Consider the following 22,951-nt stretch of genomic DNA (forward strand, 5'->3'; position numbering starts at 1 on the left):
ATTTGTACTTATCACAGCTGGGCAGGCATGCTTGGACGGGAATACTGAGTACACACACACACACACACACACACATGCGCACACACACATACTGAGGAAGAGAAACCTACAAAGAAAGCAAACAGTAGATGCAGACACTGGCTTCCTGGACAACCTCTCAAACTGTGCAAGGGTGCCAGAAGAGGAGAGAGAGAGAGAGAGAGAGAGAGACAGAGAGAGAGAGAGAGCAGGAGAAGCAGCTGTGCTGCTGTAAAGACATCATTTCTTTTGAGGACCATGCAGGGCAAAGTGGTGGCAACACAAAGTGGTAATGAAAGTTGAGGCGTTAAGTCAATGCCTTACTTCGAAAAAAAAGGAAAGAAAAACAAAAAAACACTCATTTTGACAGAGCTGACATTCTCTGAGGCAATGCTCCAGGGTTCATAATAACTATGATTTACAGTGACACACTCACTGTATACTACTCAGTACACCTGAGGAGACTGGACAGCATAACCAAATACAAATAAGTGCGCACAACATACACTCGAGAAATCATCTTCCGTGGGCGCTGACTGCACACTTAGAGGAGTGAGTGACAAGCAAGAGGCAAGGGTCGCATCAACCTTATGAAGCTTCATAACTCCAGGGAGTAAAAAAAAGATATATATAGGAGTGGGAGCACACAGAGATACAGAACAGTGCAGACAAAAATGGTAGTGGGAGACAGATGATATCGGATATTTGAGGTGGTGTGTTTTGGTTTGTGAATTGCTAATTGGAGAAAAAATAACATCCTCCATCTTAAAAAAAGGGTAAAACTGAAACTCGAAATCCCACTTCGCCACACCTCACCAACACACATACTGTACATGCCTGAAGGGAAGCTATGCATGCTTACACACACATTTTGTAGCCCTTCATTAATTTGGACACTTCAGGGTTTGCTGAAGAGTGTGTCCATTACTGCTTCGTGGCGAAGATCAAATGTGTGACAATCTCTCTGTTTTCTTTCACCATCCCCTGTGGTGGTTAATGGTCACCTTCTTATCTTTTAATTGGAGGAAGGTTTTTATTTTACAGTGTTCTTGTCCTAAGGACACTGTATAATGAGATGGTTAGTTAAGACCCTCTAATTGACCTTCAGCTTTTTTTTTTATCCTGTCAGAGAAATATGCTGCAGCTAAGACTGTTCTTATTGTAACAGAGCTGTGAACAAACTCCGTCTGTTGACCCAGCACCTATGCAGACATTAAGTTATAGAGAATAGGTGAGAGAGTGAGGGGTAGAGAGAAATGAAGAAGGAAAGGAGAAGTTATTCAAGACAAGGGGCCAATTACCACTCGATTGCAGGCAAGGAGTACAGGGATCAGTGTAACAAAGGCCATTATGTGATCATTGTCAAAATGGCCAAAGCTGCATTGTAACTTCATTAGTGAACATATAAAAGAGGGAGTGAGACAGGCAGAGAAAAGGAGAAAATACACAAATGTAAGTACAAGGTGTTAACATGCACACCCACAAGCCATCCCTGCTGTTCAATTCAAACGTCACACTAAGGTCATAAGTGGTTCTGCAAAGACTGCTGTGTCTTTTAAAATGGAAACTATAGGAACCATGTACAAAAACACATGCAGTTCTATATATATGTGGACATAGAGTTCAAGGTGAAGCAGCAGATACTTAGAAATGCATGGCAAGACAATTGGCTGCAAAAAGAACATTAAATTACAGCTTTTACATGCATGGTAAAGTAGTTACTGCAGTGAACTAAGAGGGAGAAAAATACGTCCTCGCCAGAGACAAAGGATTGAAAACAAAATGATGCACCAAACATAGGTGATTTGTGCCAGCAGAACAGCAGAATACACGACAACAGAGGCTTTTCCCTTCATTGTTCTATTCTTCGGTGAACTGAATGCACTGCACCAGTGAGCAGTAAGCTTATGCTAGCAGTGTTTCAACATTTTATTCTGGGACAGTACACCAACTGCTTTTTTAACCAAAATAAGGAAATGTTAGAAACAATATTACTGAAGTCAATGTGCAGGCCATTTCTGATTACTCAAAACTAATTCCAAGTGTTCTATCGTATGATGGAATTTGGGGCATTTGGAGGAAGTGGCATTTATGTAACCTGCACAAACTACTGGGTTAATAAGCATGTTTGAAATCATCCAGCAGCTAATGATGAAAGGCAGCTATTCAAGAAAATGTTTCTTCACCTTCTTGTCAGTAATTCGATGAGAAGATTGATACCTCATTCATGTTGGTTTCTTAAATAGACCACCAGTGTATAATTGTGGCTATAAAACTAATAGCAAGCATTATTAGATATTATTTGGACAATGTTTGGAGCACAATGTCATGCAAAGATTATTAAAAGATTGGCATCCTTTGAGGGCCACACGGTTGGTGTAGTGGTTAGCGCTCTTGCCTTTGCAAAAAGAAGCAAAAGGCAAAAGCATCCTTGCACCTGCTATACATATTTCACTACATCATTAAAATATCTCGTCCCAATTGGTTTAATGTTTATTTTTTTTACTGAACTTAAATCACTGATTACTGGTCTAAAACACACAGGCATAAAACATGTCTTTCATAAATACACACGGATACTCTGTTTAATTATTGGCCCTCACTTCAAAAGACATCATAAAATTGAATTTTTTTTAATTTAACTTCTGCCCTCAAACCAGCCCTGTATGCCTAGATAACGATAACAACCAACTGAGGGTGTGTGTGTGTGTGTGTGTGTGCGTGTGTGTGTTGGGGGGGGGGTTAAAGTGGGGGTAGGTCAGGCAAGATTAATTGGGAAGGATGTAAATTTCATTCGTCACGTGCAGATTGATGTCAATTTTAATTGAATTAAAACATTGTGAACCCTGGCCTGCTTAGAGTCATGGAGGACAGCTGGTGAATAGAGATGAAGTGAAGGGAGAACACTTGAGAAATCGAAAGGACAGGTGGGGACGAGGTGCAGAGGTGAGAGGTGAGGAAGTGAGATACAGAAAGAGAAAGATAGAGATTTGTTAATGATGAGAGTGATGGTTGACCTTAAACTAATGACGCACTTCACTCCACCCTAACATGGTAATTTCAGTCTCATGAGTAACTCAGCCGCTCATTAAATTGATAGGCTTTAAAATATGCCTCTCTGCATGTCAGAGACTCTCATCGTAAGCTTTTGCTCTGTACGCACTGGCCACTCTTTGTGTGTTGCTGGTATGTATGTACTGTATGTGTGTACAAGGGTGTGCGTGTGTGTACATGTGAGTCGGTAAGAGTCAAACTGCTGGAGTAACACTTATCTCAGGTGCGACTTTTATCATATGCTCCCCAAGGACATGTCACTGAGTCTTGTGCGTGAAACACAACAGGCTGCCACATTGCAGGTGGCACGGTTACGATATATTCAAGCAAGGCTCATACACGTAGAGACAGAGATGGAGATGGTTTCAGTCGAGAGCAAAGCCATCTTATTTTCCCACCCTGCGCCACTTATCTCACCCCACTCATTCGTCTTCTGCGAGCTCTCCAGGATAATATCAGCGCTAATCGCTGCCGCTCCATCCATCTATCCACGTTCAGACTGACAGACAGGGGAAAACATGGAGGAGGTGTGAATACCACTGACTGCTTCTGCCTCCGTCTTTCTCGTGCAGCCTTATATCCGCTGTGATGAGATTACACCCAGCCGGCCAGGTAAAAGTTGAGTTATCGGCACAATAAATTATTAAATATATAAAGAAATCACACGGTCCGGCTCACACATGTGCACACAGGCTGTAACATTTTATACAGTTGTAAAGTGTTCATGCTCCTGAAGGTGACCCTGAAGCAAAAGAACTGCAAGGAAGCTTTTACTTCAATGAGACGATGTCCTGGATCACCCACTGACACCTCAGCTCACGTACACACTCTCTCTCGCACACACACACACACACACTGAAAAGCACTGAAAAGAAGAAGCTCTCCAATCTCGTTGTGCACTGTATAATGAAAATAAGGGGCATTCTATTATATCCCTTACTTTAACCAAAACCAGTTAAAACCTTAACCTTAACACAATACACACCTTAGCAGATTAGCACATTTTAAAACAACTAAAGTGTGACCAAAGTGGGTTACAGGGTAAAATGTACAACAATGTCATAAAATACAGTAAATCATGATTTAAAAGTACTAAAATATTACAATTTAAAAATAGTAAAGATATAAAATTCAATAAGTGCTGTCCAAATAAAAAGTTCTCATGGTGAAGGGAAAGCCAGAGAAAAGAGATGGCCTGATTGAAAAAAGGTGATTGAAAATGTTCAATAGTGGGTGCAGATTTAATTTAAAAGTTAAGTCATACCATAACTTGGGGGCAGCTATTGAGAGGGTTTGATTGCTTTGGGTTTTTAGCAGAGTTTTTGGCACTTTCAAGAGCAACTGATTGTTTGACCTCCGTGCTTTAGATGAGGTGTGAAAATAAATGAACACAGACAGGTAGCATGGTGCCAGTCAGTTACAGCTTTAAAAGCCAAAGACAATTAGGACCACGTTTTGGTCTCCATGACGACTATTGGCCCTGACAAGGTCAGTGTACATGTCAGAAAAACTCCTAAAATGGTACACACACACACACATAATGCATTCCATAGCCTTTTACACTAACCTTAACTAAATGCCTAAAATTTACCCTAACCCTTGACCTAAACCAAAATCTAACTATAACCCTAAAACCAAGTGAGCCCTCGCAAAAAGCCCTTTAACATTATGAGGACCAGTCAAAATGTTCTAACAAGGACAGATTTGACTCGGAATCAGTCTTCACAGCTTACTACAGACATCCACACATCCATGTGTGAAATCCAGCCCTGAGAGGCAAGGGCAATCAGGTTACTGTAAAGCCCAGTGGATGAATCTTAGGTCTTCCATGCTGGCTTGAAAACACAATCTGACACAGTGACCAGGGCATAAAGCAAACACCACACACTCACAACCATCACATAATTTCATTTTCATCCATGGTACATACAGCATAGCTTCCCACGCATCTCCCCACTCACTGTAGATATTTGACGATAGGTAACGTAGGGCCCGGCGATTCCTCAACCTAGATTTCCTTGTGCCCTCTCCACCTCCAATTCGCTATGCCAAATGGTACATTTACACTGGCCATAACCTCAATCACCATACTTTCAGGCTATGCTGAACATGCAGGCAGGCATTTCTACGGTGAGTGCATGCAGACAGAGGTATAATGGGAGCAACAGATAGAAACCCACGCCCAAGGCATCCATCAAACCAAACGACTCCATTACAGTAAGTCGGACAGAGGCAAACAGTAATGTGCACTGTGATAAACACTAGGATAATAGTCTGTTTATAGTCCTGGACACACTGCTTCTGCCGGGAAACACTGGCAAAGAATACAGATAAGATGCAGGAGCAGCAACTGCTCTATCTTCTTCATTCTTTCCACCTCTTTTCCTCTCTCTCTCTCCTTTGCCGTTATCAGTCACTTTCACTCCCTTGTTCTCTTTATCCTTTTCAGCTATTCCTTGTATAATATTTTCCTTCGTACAGAACGTAGAGGGAGCAGCATGCATCAGCTGAACAGGGCTTTTATCTGGTGGTATACTGTATTGTAGCATTACCATCACAGAGCTTGGAATGAGGCCTGGGAGAAACATAAAAATGCATTATAAATGATTCACAAAGCAGATATATCATACCAGACACTGGTAGGTATATATAACGTATAAGATCATAAACACACAACCACACACACAACAAGTGGCCCTTGTATCTGCATGTATCAATTAGTTATGGGGGGAATGATTTCAGCTGACACACTGCATCTTTGCATCTCTGATAGACAAATTGAGGTAAATACAAGTTTAGATTAATCTGACCAGGCTCTGTTTTCCCTAGAGTAATGGGGAAATAGCGAACCTGCTGCTGCTATGAATCAATTATAAGAGTACACAAAAAGGCACTCTCTTTACAGATGGGAGGTTGGGGTGAAGGTCTGTGGAAGGGGGAAGAGAAAACAAAGACTTCCCATCTGTTGATAATGATGTTTTTATTCTCTATACACACCCCATCGCCGCACAGGCTCTACATCCTGGTGTTCACATGCTCAGAATGAGACAGGGACATTTAAATCCACCCCGGCATAAATGGAAGAGAGCATAAAATGAGCCGAGGGGTTGCTGTATCTTTTACATTTCTATTAACCCTCAGAGCATCAGTGCTTGATTAAGGTGCTGCTAGATCAGCCTGATCTGGGCGAATCTGTGTTTATTCCCATAGTTAACCTCTATTACAAGACTGACCTCAGTTCAGATAGCAGCTCCTTTACTGCTTTAAATGGAGGCTGTTACACGGTGCTGCAGCATCAGAAGAAAAGGCGTGTGCACACAGTTTACAGGACGACAGGGTCAAAGCAAAGGCCAGTTTCTATTGTATTGTATTTAAGATTAGTTAAACTTAATGACCGCCTTCATCCTCTCGGCCTATCAAATAAACTCAAACATTAGCCCTCGGATCTAGTTTGGCCCTTTATGCTCGCCATCCAAGTAATGCTGGTTTTAACAGGATGTGATAAAATTGTGGGTAATGTCACACCCACTTGAGGGGATGATGGCATAGGTTTATTAAAGGAAATGAGCCTAGGGTGAGGATTAGCTAATCTAATTCTAGCAGGGTACTATAGTGCTAAAAAGGAGGTACCCAACTGGTATGGTAATAAGGCAAAATGCTGTGGTAATAGAGCACACTATATTTTTATAGCTGAAGCAGAAAAGCTAATGATGCAGGATTGGTGGCTGCATGGGACACAGCGGCCGGTTTCTAATAAATATGGGACACATTATGTGATCAGTCACATTCCGGCAAAGAAACATTGAGGAATTTTTTTTCATTTGGGAATCATGCTTCTTGTAAAAATGTTTTGTGTACTTCCAGAAGAGAAACAATAATGGGGTTCCCACATCAACCTGCTGCATTTAAGGCTAGAGAGCATTGCTACATGCTTCCTTCCTCCATTTTGATGACACAAAGACATTCCATTAATGCAAAACATGTGTCTCAGACATTGTGTGATCTCTGCTCTGTGGATCTATATGGCCATGCAATCTATCTGCACACAAGCATGAGTCAGAAACACTATAGGTAGCTTAGGTGGACTGATTAGAACATAACTCAAAAGAAGGTTCATGGTGAAAGACAAACAAACCTAAAATGACCTATTTATTTTCTTCTTGCTCGCTGCCTCACACTTGGTCTCATGATTGGTTTTACCCTAAAGCTTGCTTTATTCATTTAAGGTATACTGTCATACGTCGCATTGCATACACAGCATGCACATACAAAAAGAAAATGGCACCTTTAAAGTACTTCACTTGACCAACATTTTTTTTCTTTCCCCCTCTGTGTATCATTAATATTGACTGTTGATATTTATACCCTAATACATCTTTTATCATCACCCCCATAAAGAACAGTGAGCTCAGGCTAACAGACACACAAGAATACAGCTAAATACAGCAGATATCAATATTGACTTGCCATAAATACAAGCACACATATTTAATTCATTAAACATGTGTTTGAATTCCAAATTAATAGACAACAAATACAACGGTGAAATGGATTTAGTTCGTCTTCTTCAAAGAAAACACAGAAATCTGAAATGTCCACTAAAATAGTCCACAGCAAAGACTGTGAAGAAACATGAAAAACATGTTCCTTGAAAGTTATTTAAATACAATCTCTTCACAACTGTGAGCAACCCTTTTGTGAGTGAGTCCATTGACATCCATTGTTGGATGTTAGAAGTTCCAAAAAAAAACGGCAATAAAAAAGCAAAGAAATATGCAACTTACATATAAGTTGCATATTAAAGTTGCCACTGTCAAGGAAAGAAAAGTAGACACAGAATGACATGAGAAACTGACATATGAGCTAATGTCTATACATTATATTAGGAGACAGACTAGACAGTGTGGCTCATTTGTGAGAGGCCATATCTTATATGTCATTATAACTGGAGCTGTGTGCTTGAATAAAGTCGAGCTTTTTTTCACACATTCTGACAGAGACAGTATTGCATAGTGTAGTAAGTGAGCGAGCTAATAGCTAATTAGCTCAACCCCATCAAGAAGGAGAATTGGTGAAGGAGCCCTTGTTGCCGCTTCAGTGCTGCGGGACTGTTGTAGCATTTATGGGATATTTGCAAATTGTACACAAATTATTCTGGATTACACTCTCCATCTCTAAACTGTATGAGTCACTGCATGAACATCATTCTCACGCTGTGCCACCCACTTGCAAAATTCAATGTCTCAGCCTGTGGGAAACACTAGCCTCACACTTACATCCTAATTTCACACACGAACAATGAGCAGCCACACATATAAACAAGATACTCATCGAATTATTACGCTATTTCTGCAGTGCAGTGCAGTTTCAGAGTGAGTTAATGAATTGAATAGTGCATGAATTTTACAGGTGCATTGATTTAAAGATTCAGTGTTTAACTTTTATGATTTATTAGCAGATTTATAAGCAGAAATTGAATAAGTAACTGTAACAAAATTGTTTAGTTTTTTAATAGTGGTATTAAGCGTTTGGTAAGTACTTGAGGCAAATGCTTTATGAAGGCCATCACTTTGTACCTCAATGTGTCTACAGCAGCCAGAGGAGACGTGCTATTTGTAAATTGAAGCAGAAGTTCACTATGCAAACAAAGAAAAATAGTTCTGCCCACAAACACACAATGGATTAACCTCTGGTTGTTGCATACACTAGACTTTTGAATACTGTATCACACACAAAGGACGAAGCAATGAACAAGAAAACAGGGTGAGGTGAAAAAAAAACGATTTTACCAAATTTAAAGGTCGAGTGTGTATATATATAACTGGATTTGACCTTCTCATCAACTATAATACATCAGTTGACCTGGCAGAACACTCACACAGTTTAAAAAAAAAGTGTTTATTTATTGCTCCACTTCCAGCTGTGTGAGGCAAAGAGACAGAGGGAAACAGAAAGAGAATAAGTGGTCTGTTAATCTCCCGACCTTGGTCCTGGCTCCTCGGTGTGAAAGGATTTACCCTTTAACCTTAAATATTTCAACACGGTTTGGTTGGCGGGAAAGTGCTGAGGTAGAGGAAGGGATCGAGGCCAGGCCACAGCATTCCACTTCCCTTACAAATTAACACAGCAGCAGGACATTGCTGCAGTGCTCAGTGTTGTGTGTGTGAGAGTGCTTTATGTTTTATCTATTTCTTCTCTGACAGACACTGCTACTCCATGCATTCAATATAAACAGTAAATGTTGTCCTCATACAAATAAAATAGTCTTTCTTGTTGTATAAAGTGTAAACTTACCTGTTATTGTGAGTTCAGTGGTCCTCCTGACCACAAAACCACCAAACTGGATCTCGCAGGTATAATTCCCAATGTCCTCTTCCTTTACCTCCTGGAAAGACAGTATGTCTCTCTTCTGAATGATGTTGGCTGGCCACTGCTTTGGACGGCACTCCTGCGTATTTGAGAAAGACAGAATAATAATAAAAAATAATAATACCCTAACCCCCTACTTCATTCATTGTGTTGTCCACAAGAGTTTCAAATGTCACTGAGGATTAAGAAAGTGGATAAAGTCTTATGGATGCAGAGCTTGGCACCCTGACATAAAAATGGTACCGTAAAATGATCAGGCTCTGCCATTATCCTACTTATCAGATCAACATTTATTGCACTGAACTGAATATTCTCCATTCAATACTCCAGGTATAGCCACAGAGGACAGAGAATGTTATTTGCAGGAGTCTCTGCAGGCAAAATAAGAGTGTTTATGCAGTGTCTCTGTGTGTGTGTGTGTGTGTGTGACTTGATATGACAATGTGTGACTCAATGACAAGATCTTCTCTCCCTCTCCTCCACCCCTCGGTGCTCTGGTAGGGACAAGGATTGCTCTGCAGATTCTATTCCACCATTGCTCCCGGCAAACTTTGAATTCAATCACTGTGGCTCTGCAGTCTTCCAAATAACTCTGGGTTCCAGCACTCCCAGTCATTACCTAGGCCATAATTGAATTCTGGAAAAACCTAGAGGTCAAGCCCGGCCAGCTAATCTACTACTGATCTGCCTGTGATTACTCTGGCCTGCGCCCTTCTTGGGATGCACTTTGTTGTCCGCGGGCCGTGTCTGACCTGGGAAAGGCAAGAACCCAGGTGAGGGAGGATGTGCAGAATAAAGATCAGAGACCAGGAGTATTTGGAGGACATTCACTCATTTCTGCAGGGCAGAGAGTGACATTGAACAATATTCTTTTCACTAAAGTTTTACTGTTCATTATAAAATCCATCTCTGTGGCTGCCCTCTGTTCAGTCCTTATCATAGACTGTTTATAAAAATGTGCGTAGACTTATTGGCGTGTTTCCACCGGCTCTACTCACCTCGCCTCACCTCGACACGGTTAAGTAGCATTTCCATGAGCATACCACCTGGTACCAGGTACTATTTTTAGTGACCTGATCTGGCGAGGTTCCAAGCGCGCTATGCGTGACGTTGCCAGACTGCCGGCCACTGATTGGTCAGAGTGCCGTCACAGGGAAAGACGTCCGACACAGAAATCAAGCCGAACAATGCCGAACTGTAAATCAGTTAAAACTACTTAACAATCTGAAAAACGTGGGCCAATCTCCAACTATTGCCAGGGAAATGTCTCAATATTTAACAGAGGAGTCAGGTGTGTTTAGTGACAGCACTGCCGAGGTGAGGCGAGGTGACACCGGCCCATAGTGGAAAAGGGCCATTACAGTCTTGTTTTCCTGAGGAGTTAATGGTTCTTGGCTCTTCCTCAATAGCACATAATGTCAAATCTAATAAATGACAAAGCAGGTCACACAAGTGGACACCAGTGTGACTGACAGCTGGTACCATCCACTCGGTGCGTGGTTGCAGGTGATGTCTGTGAGAAGTCTGGTTGCAAAAACTGTCATTGTGTCGGTAAATTCTGGAATCTCAATAGTTCAAAATGTTAATTTGTTCTGCAACTGTAAGACTACGTCCGATTTTACACAGTCAATGGTCCTTATTCTGGATGACTCACAGAGCCAGACAGCAAACATAGCTTGTGTAATTCATTGCTATCATTTGCATCCAAACACACAGTAATCTGTCGAACACACAGTAATCTGACAAACTAATCTGGAGCCTCATTTCAAACAAGGTTTTTGGAGGTAAACAGCCAAGAAATGAGATGAAAACAAACCAATGAACCATTAAAGAGTATTTCTCGCTTGCATAATTACAAAGACAGCCGCGTTCCTTATTACTTTCCCCACACAGAGACTCCAAGACACAGAAAAAAAGCATTGACATACAACGGATGAAAACATACATTCACACATTAAAAAACATGCTCAGTCACAGCAGAACGCTCACCTTGTACCAGACGATGTCTGGATCTTTTCCAGGTTCAACATAGTCATCTATGTCAGGACACCAAATCTCTTTGCTCTTACTGAGCTCAGCCTTCTCGCTCCGTCTCATATTGGAGTTGTAGCATAGATCTGTGTCATTCTCTGCCACAGTCAGAGACATGGACACCTTCATGCAGTAGGTCGAGTTCCTGTGGGCAGAGAGGGGCAACACGTTACTTTTCTGAAATCCTTATATATGCCATGGCACCATCCTAACATTAATGTGCCAGATTTCAAAAAAAAGAAAACACAGACTGCGCACCATCATAAAAGCAACATTTTATGTTTTATCCCTTTGATGCCCTTTTAGTTATTTTTTATCTTCTTTCATCACTCTACTGTCTCCCTCCTCATTTTGTGGGTTAGTACTAACGATGTGTTCAGCAGCTTTACCGAGTCAATGACTCACACTCACGACCATTATTGGATTTATGGGGGGAGTCGGTCAAGCCTGCGAATGCTAATCAGAGAAGAGACAAATGCTAAGAGGGCCTCGTGACGTGAGGCAAGGGAAAGCTGCTTGGTCATCACAAGGAGTTGGCCCCCACTGCACATGCCCCGTGGTTTCCCAGCAACCACCAGCACACTTCACCTCTCAAGCACACAAGCTGACAGACGTGAAGGAGGTTGCTCTTTCTCTCTCTCTATTTTATTTTTTATATTTATGTTGTCGTGAGTATCATCATTAACCGCCATCAGCTCCTGTCATTTCAGCCCCTGTCACCACTGACACAATGCTACCCAAGTGCTCATAGTATTCCAAAAGTGATTGTGACAAGGTGTTCTCCCTGCAAAACTTCTGTACGACATGGCCACAAGTATAAGGACACCCAAGAAAGAATGTTGACACCTTTTGTTGAAGCATATTTTGGAGGAGAGCAGGACTTTCAGTCAGCCTCAAAAACTAAACTATTAAACCAAATTGAATTCACCTAAAAAAAATGTATAAAGTTCTATTTTTCTGAATGAACAAGCTAATTTGTAAAAAAAACCCAATAATTTAAAAAAATGCCGCTCTGTGTTTCTGAATTAAGAAGATACTTAAGTACTTTGATGCTTGTTTAGTTTCAATCAGATTTACTATGGGTTAGGGATACTGGAAGTTACTCACTTGGGTATTAAAGTCTAACTCATCAGTGAAAAGTAGTGGAACACAAACATCAAACTCATACTGTTGTAAAATATACATTAAGCTGCCACTTAATTTTCTTTTTTAAAAAGCTTTTCTCTGAGCATTTTTTCTGAGCTTGTTAATTCAGAAAAACAGAGCAGAAATATGTTTTTTTATATATATGAAAAAAAGCTGCCTCATTAATTTAGACAAACAGCTTCTTTTTTCAGGTGAATGCAGCATATTCTGACAATATACAGGCCAGATACAGTCTCCCATGTCAAATATGGAAATCATTCATTGCATAAATACATTGTCCTCTTGAAAATGAACAGGACCCTTTTTAAAGGGTTGCTACAAAACTGGAAGCAGACACTAATTCAAAATATAATTATGTCTTGAATCAGGACTTTGCTTAATTGGAAATAAGCGAGCTGACCCACATCATGAAAAATAGGCCTGCACTGAGAATCCCCTGTACTTTTATAACGACAGTCTGTCGACTGGCCCCGGCCTGGCTGTGAGCTGCCTCAGACAGACCATCGGTTGGTCGAAAATGGGGGGCTGTACTTACAGCTATGTGTGCTTTCATTTCATTTCGTGACATTACATTTATGGTTCGCCAGATGCTCCCATTTACTGTAAATGACAAGGTTTCATATGATCTACTCAGGTTATGGTAGCAATAAGGGAGTCACCGTCTCTCATATAAACACCTCTGACCCCCTAGGGCCATAAAACACAGATGCAGACACAAACGCATGTGCACGCACACACACACACACACACACACACACACACACAAGGGTAGGAGACAAATGTGTGCAATGTGCAGCGGTGGAAGAATGTGCAAAGATAGCAATGAAAGGAGCAGGAGGAGAAAAGCAACAGGGAATGAGAAGAAAAAAGATGGTGTATACTTCAACTACGCAGAACATGACTAAAAGGGCATCTGAAAAATGCTGTAGGAAGCAAAAGTAAGATGCAAGATATTACAACGTTGCCGTGCCCTCTTGGTGCTGACATCTAAAATTATCGACTCAATGCCTCCTATCTGGAGGAAACAGAGTGGGAAGATGCTGTGCTGTAGGTCTACAAAGTACATATGGACAATATATTTGTTTAAAGAAACAAAATACAACAATGCAATCACATAAGAATACAAATGTGGACACATACATGCACATGTAAGCAAAGTCCAAATATTTAAATTCAACCCTCAAATCACTTGTTGACATACATGGGGAGATGATACAGAAATGACCTCTCTCAGTTGTGTAGCTGAGCTGTTAAAGTCTCCAGGGAGCCAACAGGAGACATCTCTAATAGTTAAATATTCACAGTGGGCTCCCCCACATATCACTGAGGGAAGTTGTCAGTGCTGCTGCTTGACTGATGGACAGCTAGGGGTTGATGCACGATCCTATGGTGTCTTTCACGTTTGTCACATTCTATTTGAGCTGGATATTAGTCATGGATATTAGTCGGCATCTCATCTCTTAGCTGTAATTCTCCACACATTATTATTCAACATGTTGGTTAGTGTAATCATCGGGGGGAAATACTCCCAGTGTCCCCCACTGCAGGAACGCACACTGATTATTAGAATAATGAAAACAGAATGTATTAGGTCAAATAAAGTGTGTGTGGGTGTGTGATCTCAATCTGTTCCTCCTTCTATATATTGTATTTTATATATACCAATTCATATAGATCATTTGCTGGTTTTCAATTTGCAATTGCATATGTTGCCACAATTTATTTAAAGCCTCTACATTATTTTCTCTTTGTTTTCTATCTGATATATGTGTGTGATCTTTACTTTCCATATAATCTCAATCATCTTACTTGTCCTCACTTACTTGCACAATACAAAAGTAGCAACATATGAGCTTTAGTTTTACATCAAGCTCAGTTTGTGACACAATTAAAATTACTGAGAAAAAAAAAAAAAGATTTCTGACATGAATTCTCAAAGTTTGCTGGGAAATTGGGTCTGGACAGTTTGCTGTTGACACATGAAGAACACAGTGGGGGATTTATTCAGGGAAATTCTCCAGTACCACTTGACAGCGTGTGGCATCCATGTTGATGCAGGAGTCACTCGCTTGCTTGCTGTGAAATGTCCTGCTGTCAGAAGGGCTCACCCATGACATTCTCCAGATATTTGACTGTGGTGCTCACAGGAAAAGTTCTGGAAAATGTTTGGAACAATATGTGCATTCTCTTGTACAGCACCTTCATATTTGTTAAAGAAAATGTCCAGACTGTCCAGAGCAGACTGACCAGTGCATGTCTGAAAGCATGCATTTCTCAAGACTAATCAACCATGACAACAACAATTTATCATACCCGATAAGAGAGTACTTCTTTTAACCCAAACCATGGTCTCCACCTTAATGTTTCTTTTATGCCTACACCTAATCAAACTGATCATATTCAATGCATATTGTAACCATGGTGACAGATCTGGTACGCCTCCTGCTTTAGGGACACCATTTCAGCTAACAGTCCTTTGGGTCCTACCCTAGTACCAGTGGCACATCATGTAACTTAAGATTCTTACAACCTTGTACTTGTGTATTTTTTTTTTTATATTTTATCCACCAATCTAATATACAGTTTGTAAAGATAATTTAATTAGACAAAAGGCTGTGCAGTGTTTGTTTATTCCAATTAACATCATTAAGGGTGGTTAAAATAAAGGTCTGCGACAACATTGTGGATCATTTGTGCCAGATTAGTCCTACAGACTGCATAATGGGATGTAATATAGACTGGGATATCACTACACAGACAAATGGGCACTTTCAGAATGGCCTGCAAGAATCTCTGGTTCTTTAAGGGGCCTTTAACTAGGTTTATTAAAAACTCTTTGAAATGAGGAGCAGCAATGAGCCGTTTATTGAGGGATGTTCTCCATTGTAAAGGTTAATAAGTTACTGCCACATAATTATGCATCTTACATTAGGAAAAGTGTCTCTACGATAGCACAATAAAGAGTGTGTGTATATGGGTGTTTATGATGTTTTCTTGTATTCAGTTGTCTCTTCTTGCCCTAACATGTTCCCTTCATATGCAAAAGGTACATTTACACGGAGCCTTATATGTTCCTTATCATGGAAAAGCCAGTTTAATCGAGTGTGATTTTAAATGACTGCAAATGGGTAGTTCTTGATGTTTCAACTTTTTCTGATCAAAAGTATCCCCAGATCACCACCGTCACTGAGAAAGACACGTGAAATGACATATAGTAATAACAGATGTAATTAATGTTTGCAGAATCAGGATTCAGATAGGCATGCTTATGTAAGGTAAAATTTAATTCCCCCCTTTTTCATCCTTACCGTAAGACACAGGAGTAGAGGCCAACGTCCTGGAGGTCAGCAGGTCTAAACCAGATGGCATCCTCCTCCTTGCTCATGCGTGACCCATCGAAAGTGATGGGCTCCTCAAAGTCACTGTGGCCGAGGCCAGAGCTGCGGTACCACATGAGGCTGAGGCCCACACTCTGCGCCTGGCTGTAGTTGGCCCGGATGTAACCGTAGAACAGAGCGCATTTCAGCCGCACCGGCTCGCCCTGCAGCACCCGGTACTTCAGGTAGTCCACTGACCAGTCTGTACAGCCATCCACTACAAAGAACCAGAAAAGGACATGTTCAAGAATGCACTACACACGATTTAAAATATCACAGCACATTAAACAATGTGTAGACATGAAAAACATTTTATTTCTATAACAATGTATTGTTTTTTTTGTTTTGTTTTTTACAGTGGGATGCAAGTTGATGTATCAGCAATGTCATTTGCGCCACAACATGTAAGCTTAAGGCTATGTTCAGAATATAGCTAAATTGATCAAATCAGATTAAAATATAAAATGATTGCTGATCATCTTTGATGGTTCACAAGGTTCTTGCATCTGAACACGACTGCCCCCTCAAATGGCACAAATATGTACAAACTGTCTTTGCAAGCATCTTCACCACCAACACAAAAACATATTTATGTGACCACTTGGTCTTGAGGCAGGAGATAAGATAACATTCTGAAGTGATATGATTCAAAAATATAATTTGAAAATGGCATTTTTGTGGCCACACAGCCCCTGAAAAAAATCTGGTCTGAGTCCCAATCCTGGGTCACTTCATTTTGGTAATCTGAACATAGTTTGTGTTAGCTTTTGGAGGATTGCAGTGCCATCAACAAATATCCAGAATTTCCTCCCCTCTTCTGCCATCTTCTAACACTGCGCATGTGTGCCACCTTTGCCTCTGCAGAGAAAGCCCAGTCTCTCTTCTGCAACATCCAAACATGCAAACATTGTGGCATTTGGAAATAAACTCTCAAATGTCTCCACAAAAGATGCCAGGCTCCTCTAAGTGCTGGCGATGCACCACATACAGTGCCACATAAGTCAGTGTTAGTTTAGTAAATGGTAATATGTTTCTTCAAATACAACAGCTCTGTTGACAGATATTTATTTTTCCTAAGATTTTTTTTTTTCTTGTTCAAATGTAACAGGCTAAGTCATCTTATCATCCATTTTTACTTCCTCCATGCAATTCTACCATGAATGGACAAAGACCTGTCCAACGGTTCAGAGAAATGTGTCCAACTAGGACCGTGTCTAAAGTAGAGAAGCTCAAATCACAAGACACGACATGTAATATGGAACGAAACTGTATCTCCCTGCCTAATTTGAGAAATGCATTGACACTTGACTAAAAATAAAATGCAGTGGAGAAACAATTAGTGATGGGGGCTGAACAGACATTTGACAGAAATCAAAGACACTGGCATACTTTTTGTGAGAAGATCTCTCATTCCCCAGCTACCAGAAGTTAACCCATGGCCAGCAGTCGGTCTCTGACTAATTAGCTACCACTTGTTTATCCAGCAGGTGTACATTAGAGAGTACACGTGTACCCAACGAGCTTCAGAGGGAGAGAGAGAAGTGGTGATAGTGTGGTGAGATAAAGTAATAAGAACCCTGCTGTGTGCCAGTCTGTGAGTGATACTGAGCCTCATGGGGACAGCTATGCTTGTAATTAATACTCTTAATTACCAGGGAAATAATGTGTGTGTGTGTGTGTGTGTGCATGCATTCCCTATACGAATGGCAGTCTGCCTAATTATGTCTGTTAATTACTAGTAGGGTTAGCCACAAATGTGTGCGCACTTGCGTATGAATGTGTGCACAAGTCAGTGTTGTCTGGTATAAACACTGACCTTGTCAGAAATCCTGGTCCTAATCAGGCAGAAACTCCTTTTTAGGGAACTTGTTAAGTTTGAATTTGAATTGTCGTTAGGTTTAGGTTCACTAAGGCATTAACTGGTTATGGTTAAGGGCAGGGATAAAGCTTTGTTTAGGCAGCTTCAAGTAATGGAAGTCAATGCAGTGTCCTCAGAAGAATAGTCGAGCAAACCTATGTGTGTTTGTGTGTGTGTGTGTGTGTGGTTTAATGTGTGAACCTGTATCTAATAATCACTCCTAATAATTAGAACGCCAATATATGCACCACTGTTCACACACACGCTGTCATTGTTAAGTATCTTTCATAGCATCAGATACTATAGAGAAGCCATCGTGTCAACAGTGTTATAAATTCTTAATTATTCAAATATCAGAGTTAAACATTTTAACTTCGAATAGGAGGTTATCATGAGAGATACACTAATTCACACACAACTATTAGGTCGAATCTCCACTACAGGCAGCAGGTAATTCCTCTATCCGGTCAGCATATCAATGTGCTAATCAGCAAGGACAGCAGAGGCTTCATTCAGCTTTTTTCTTTATTCACCCTCTACACCTCTAATGAATATGACCTCTGCTTTTCTCTCATACACACTCTCTCACATACACGCACTTCAATTCTTCTCTCTCTGTCACAACAAAAACTGTTTATTCTAATGAGCTCGTATCGTGAGAGGACACAAAACACAAAACATTTTATTCAGTGGGAGACTGCCGTCTTGTAAGAAATCACCTAATAGTTTGTCTGTGCAGGCAGCTTATTACAACCTTGTTGACTGACCTCTATGGATGATGATGGGAACATAGGAGGCACAGTTTTGTCCTACAATTTACAGAAGACTGATTGTTTGATGGAAGGTTACATAAATATTTAGTTTTTTGTTTGTTTCTGTAACTGTACTATCCTGGTTGCTGTGTCTTCTATGCACTGCCTTTGTGAGTCTAGCGACATTTAATTTAAACCATAGATAGTTCAACCAAAACTGAACTAGGGTTTATAATTCACTGATAATGTATTTAGTATTGTATCCTTACATTCAAACATAGAGTGGTTTATATAGGGACAGGATCCCATGTGGTAACGCTCCATCACATTTGAAATCTATTATGTGGTGAATATGAAACTGGAGTAAAAATGTGTCACAAATCAGGAAAGAAAAGAACAATTGCAACATTTAACAGCTTGAATTTTGGTTTTATTGCAAAATTATTGCAAATCAAATTGAAACTGCAATATATGTGAGAAACAGTGCAACTGAATTATTTTTAGTGATGTGTCAATATGCAAATATAGTCTCTGACTGTTGTAATTGAGCCTCCAGCCACTAGTTAGCAGCAGGCTCTCAGCCATTTCACTCCCCCCTCTGTCCACTCCTCTCACTAGACACACAACTGTAAACCTATATGTAATGATGTGATCTTCAGATGTTTTGTCATTATTGGCTGTATTATCTCCTTTAAAAACCGCTGGTGTACAATGAATGATCCAGCTGTTGGATCCTTGGAAAAGCCTTTGCAATGGGACAGTTCATTCACAGTGCTGTGAAGCGCGTGACCTTCGAAGGAGGCGACCCCTGCATTGAGACACAGCTGTTGTACGCAAGGGCAGGGATAAGTGACTCATGTCATTCAAGTTGCCAGTCATTTGTGAAACAAACTCCACATGTGAAGGTAAATGGAAACACACAACATGAAGGCCTTTTTATTCCTAGCAGACTTTCCAATAGCAGTTATCTGATACAGTGGCCTGAGGGAAACCATATTTATGCGCAAACCTCAAAAAGGTTTTATCAACTCAATTAGATGCTGACATTTGCCTCATCCACATACTGAGCTGAAAAATCAATGACTCCCGCTGAAGGAATACTGCAGTCCCCATCTCTCACTCTCTCTGCTGACAACACACACACACACACACGTAGGATCTCTTTCCTTTCGTGTGAGCACCTCTGGGACATCACACCTTTGTAGCGATTTTGTTCAACCACTCGCAGACAAGCCCACACTTTAGAGGACGTTTCCTTATGGACACATTCCCGTGTGGCTGTCAAAGTGGCCTCTGCTCCACGGGATCTCACTGCAGCACCGTAAGCTGCAGCAGCACACCTTTACTGCCCACTGCTACTCTGCTGCTAACGCTGCTACATTTCATGATATGTAGGTTACAGGAACGGCCGGTGCAAGGGAGGAAGTGGCAAGAGAGTTGAGCTACATGGTGTGTGTGTGTGTGTGTGTATTTGGTACCTCATGGGGATTAGGGCTAAAATTTGAATTGTGTTTAGGTTAGGTTTAACTGGTTAGCCAACGCAGTATCCTAAGAAGAATAGCTGCACAAACCTGCATGTGTGTGTGTGTGTGTGTGTGTGTTTCTCATAGAAACATTATTACTTTCTGCACCAAGTCAGACCTGTCCATTTTCATGTGACACTCAGCCAAGCCAATAAATACAGCACCCAGAGCTAGAATACATTTACACACAATAATGCATAAACACTCATGGAGTGAAGAAACAAACTAAAATACACTGTTGCAACAGCCTAGTCCCAACAAACAGAATCTAGGTTTCCATTGCAAATTGTAACCACTTTGTCAAAGATTCGGAACACGAAAATGAGCATTTAACTGTGTTTTGAGAACCTATTGGGAGATAAGCAGTTTTGTAGGTGGCACAAATGTCAGTGTCACCACAAAAGGACAAACATATATTTTAATCCTGTGATTTATAAACAGCCTCTTATATTTCCAAAAAAACTGTTTCCATTGCACTCATCCTCATATGCCTTTTATTGGTGGGCCAACTTTTCTAACTCCCTCTCATACAAAATTTAATTTCTGAATTCTCTGTGTTTCCATTTGGGGTTTTATATGCGCACATTGTAAATGTGCATACACAAAGAGGCTGATGGAAACCCACCTACATACACAAACACACTCACACACACACAGAAAGAAAGAGGATAATGCCTCTGTTTTCTTATATAATCAAATTTCCACCATCCTCAACAACAATACATCATTCACTTCAGTGTGTCTTGGTCTCCTCATCTCATGTCACTCTCAGTAGCCACACCTCCTCTCATCACTACCTGCTCTCTTAATGAAGTGTAATTATCAGATGTTGGGTGGGCGTCAGGGTTCTCACAGGCCACAAAGACATCCAATGATCTGTATGTGGATAAGCACTCGCAATAACCATGTCTGTCTAATTCTCCTTCTCTCCTCCTCAATTTACACCCACTGACTCCATCTTTATCTCCCCAATGCAGCCAACTTGATCCTTCTAACTTGGCTTGGTTAATGATTTCCCACCTTCACTGCATATTTCATGTCACTCACTCAACAACAACATTGTTTCCTATTCCATAAAGAATATTCACATGAAAAAAATCCTGTCAAAACAAATATCTTTCAACATCCATAATTTCATAATGAATCTGAATTTGTCATTGTTTCTTTTGGATGCTGCAAAATGAAAGTATAGCAACATCACTGAGGAGAGTGACACGACACGACACAGAAAGGGGTCATTCCTTGCAACCCTTTAAAAATATTTCATGATTCGCAACAAATAAATATACAGTATATTTTTAAAATGGCTATGAGTATCAGTATGATTATAGTCTCTTTAATAAGCTATTCTTTTCCCTTGTCTTTGTAACTCTACAAAACCTATCTGTCTTTTTAATCTCTCCCTCTGTGCTGTGCCACTCCATATTTTTGTCTCTACATCATTTGCTTGCCCTGACAGTTCACTATTGTTCATTTATATGCAAATGTGGACCAATACAGATAATTTTTCTCTAAAAACTACCATTGCTGTCTATTCAAGGAAGAGACTGAGACCGGGAGCAGCACTCAAGCTTGAATAAATTGACCCCCACTCTGTCTCTCTCATTCTGTCATGACTGAATAATCAATGGACTAATAAAAATATAGATTTACCTTCAAACACATTATTCCCTTAATCTTTGGTGTGAAAATTTAAATATAATAAACAGTAATGGGTCATATTTTATCCTCCTTTTATCATTTCAAATGATTTTAGGACTCCTGTTAAAACCTGCAATAGCAATGGTCTTATATAATCTTTCTTCAGCTTCCTGTTTTTGACACAAAGTTAAAGTTAAATTAAAATGTTGAAATCTGTTCCACCAACAAGACCCAACTATGCTCCGAGTTCCCTACTGGTGTTTACCTGTTTGTCTGTATACCACAGTCAGCAGGTGTAGACGTGGAGCTCATGGAGGAAATGAAAACATTTAAAAAGCTTTGGCACCAATTGGCTGCAATTTGTGTAGAAATTACTCTCTGAGTCATAACCTAGTCAAATAGATAGACACGCAACATTTTTCAGTGTGACTTAGACTTCTCACGGATATATCTCTTGAAGACATTGAGAACTTAAGAAATCGCCAGACAACAATATTTTCATATTTTATATATTCTAAAAGTGATCCTGTGAAACGTGTTTGCATCCTCCATAAGCTCCTCAATTACAAATCACGCAATTTTGTCCCTTAAACAGAAGAAACACAACCAACTAAGGAGGGAGCTATAAAATAAATTTGACCTCAGATTACTGCCCACTTTCACTCTAATTACATCCGAGGAAGATTACTCTGGAAGTGTTTAAAATGTCCTACAAACTTAACCTTTTGGACACATATTCTATGGTTTACAGCATTACATGGGTTCGGACTCTGCCTTTTAACTACAAATGTTTCACTTAATCAGCAAATGGTGTCATTATTGTGAATACTATTATTTATTATCTAAGACTGTATTAAATAATTTCTGTACTTGTGTTTATTGTTTTTGGTCATTACCCTGAATGGACAATGGACACTTGCCACAGCTTACGTCTTCCGTATAAATTGGCCACTTTCCACTCTAATGTCTATACCTTTTCTGTGCATCCTGACCACTTTAGTGCAATACACTCATCATATTCTATATCCTGTGCTCATTAAATCAGAGCTTCCACGTCTCTGCGTTTTGCTTTGTTATTATATTTTCTCCCATAATGATTTCTGGTACATGCACTGCAAATAGTGCAATAATGCACAACAGTCTTACATTAAGCTACTGAACCTCAACCTGAAGACCACAGAA

The 22,951-nt window shown here is 40.3% G+C and overlaps 1 protein-coding gene across 5 annotated transcripts in view; it reads right to left on the reverse strand.

Moving 5' to 3' along the window:
* The window catches only part of il1rapl1a (interleukin 1 receptor accessory protein-like 1a), a 172,420-nt gene that overhangs the window by 82,433 nt on the left and 67,036 nt on the right, over positions 1-22,951 (reverse strand). For all 5 annotated transcript variants that reach the window (XM_058623087.1, XM_058623085.1, XM_058623083.1 and 2 more), the window contains exons 3-5: positions 15,927-16,212; positions 11,431-11,617; positions 9,367-9,520 (exon numbers count right to left, since the gene is read on the reverse strand). In XM_058623087.1, the coding sequence (XP_058479070.1) occupies positions 9,367-9,520; positions 11,431-11,617; positions 15,927-16,212 (627 nt within the window). The remainder of the gene's footprint in view (positions 1-9,366; positions 9,521-11,430; positions 11,618-15,926; positions 16,213-22,951) is intronic.

The sequence above is a fragment of the Solea solea genome, chromosome 2 (genome assembly GCF_958295425.1).
Source record: "Solea solea chromosome 2, fSolSol10.1, whole genome shotgun sequence".
NCBI lineage: Eukaryota > Metazoa > Chordata > Actinopteri > Pleuronectiformes > Soleidae > Solea > Solea solea.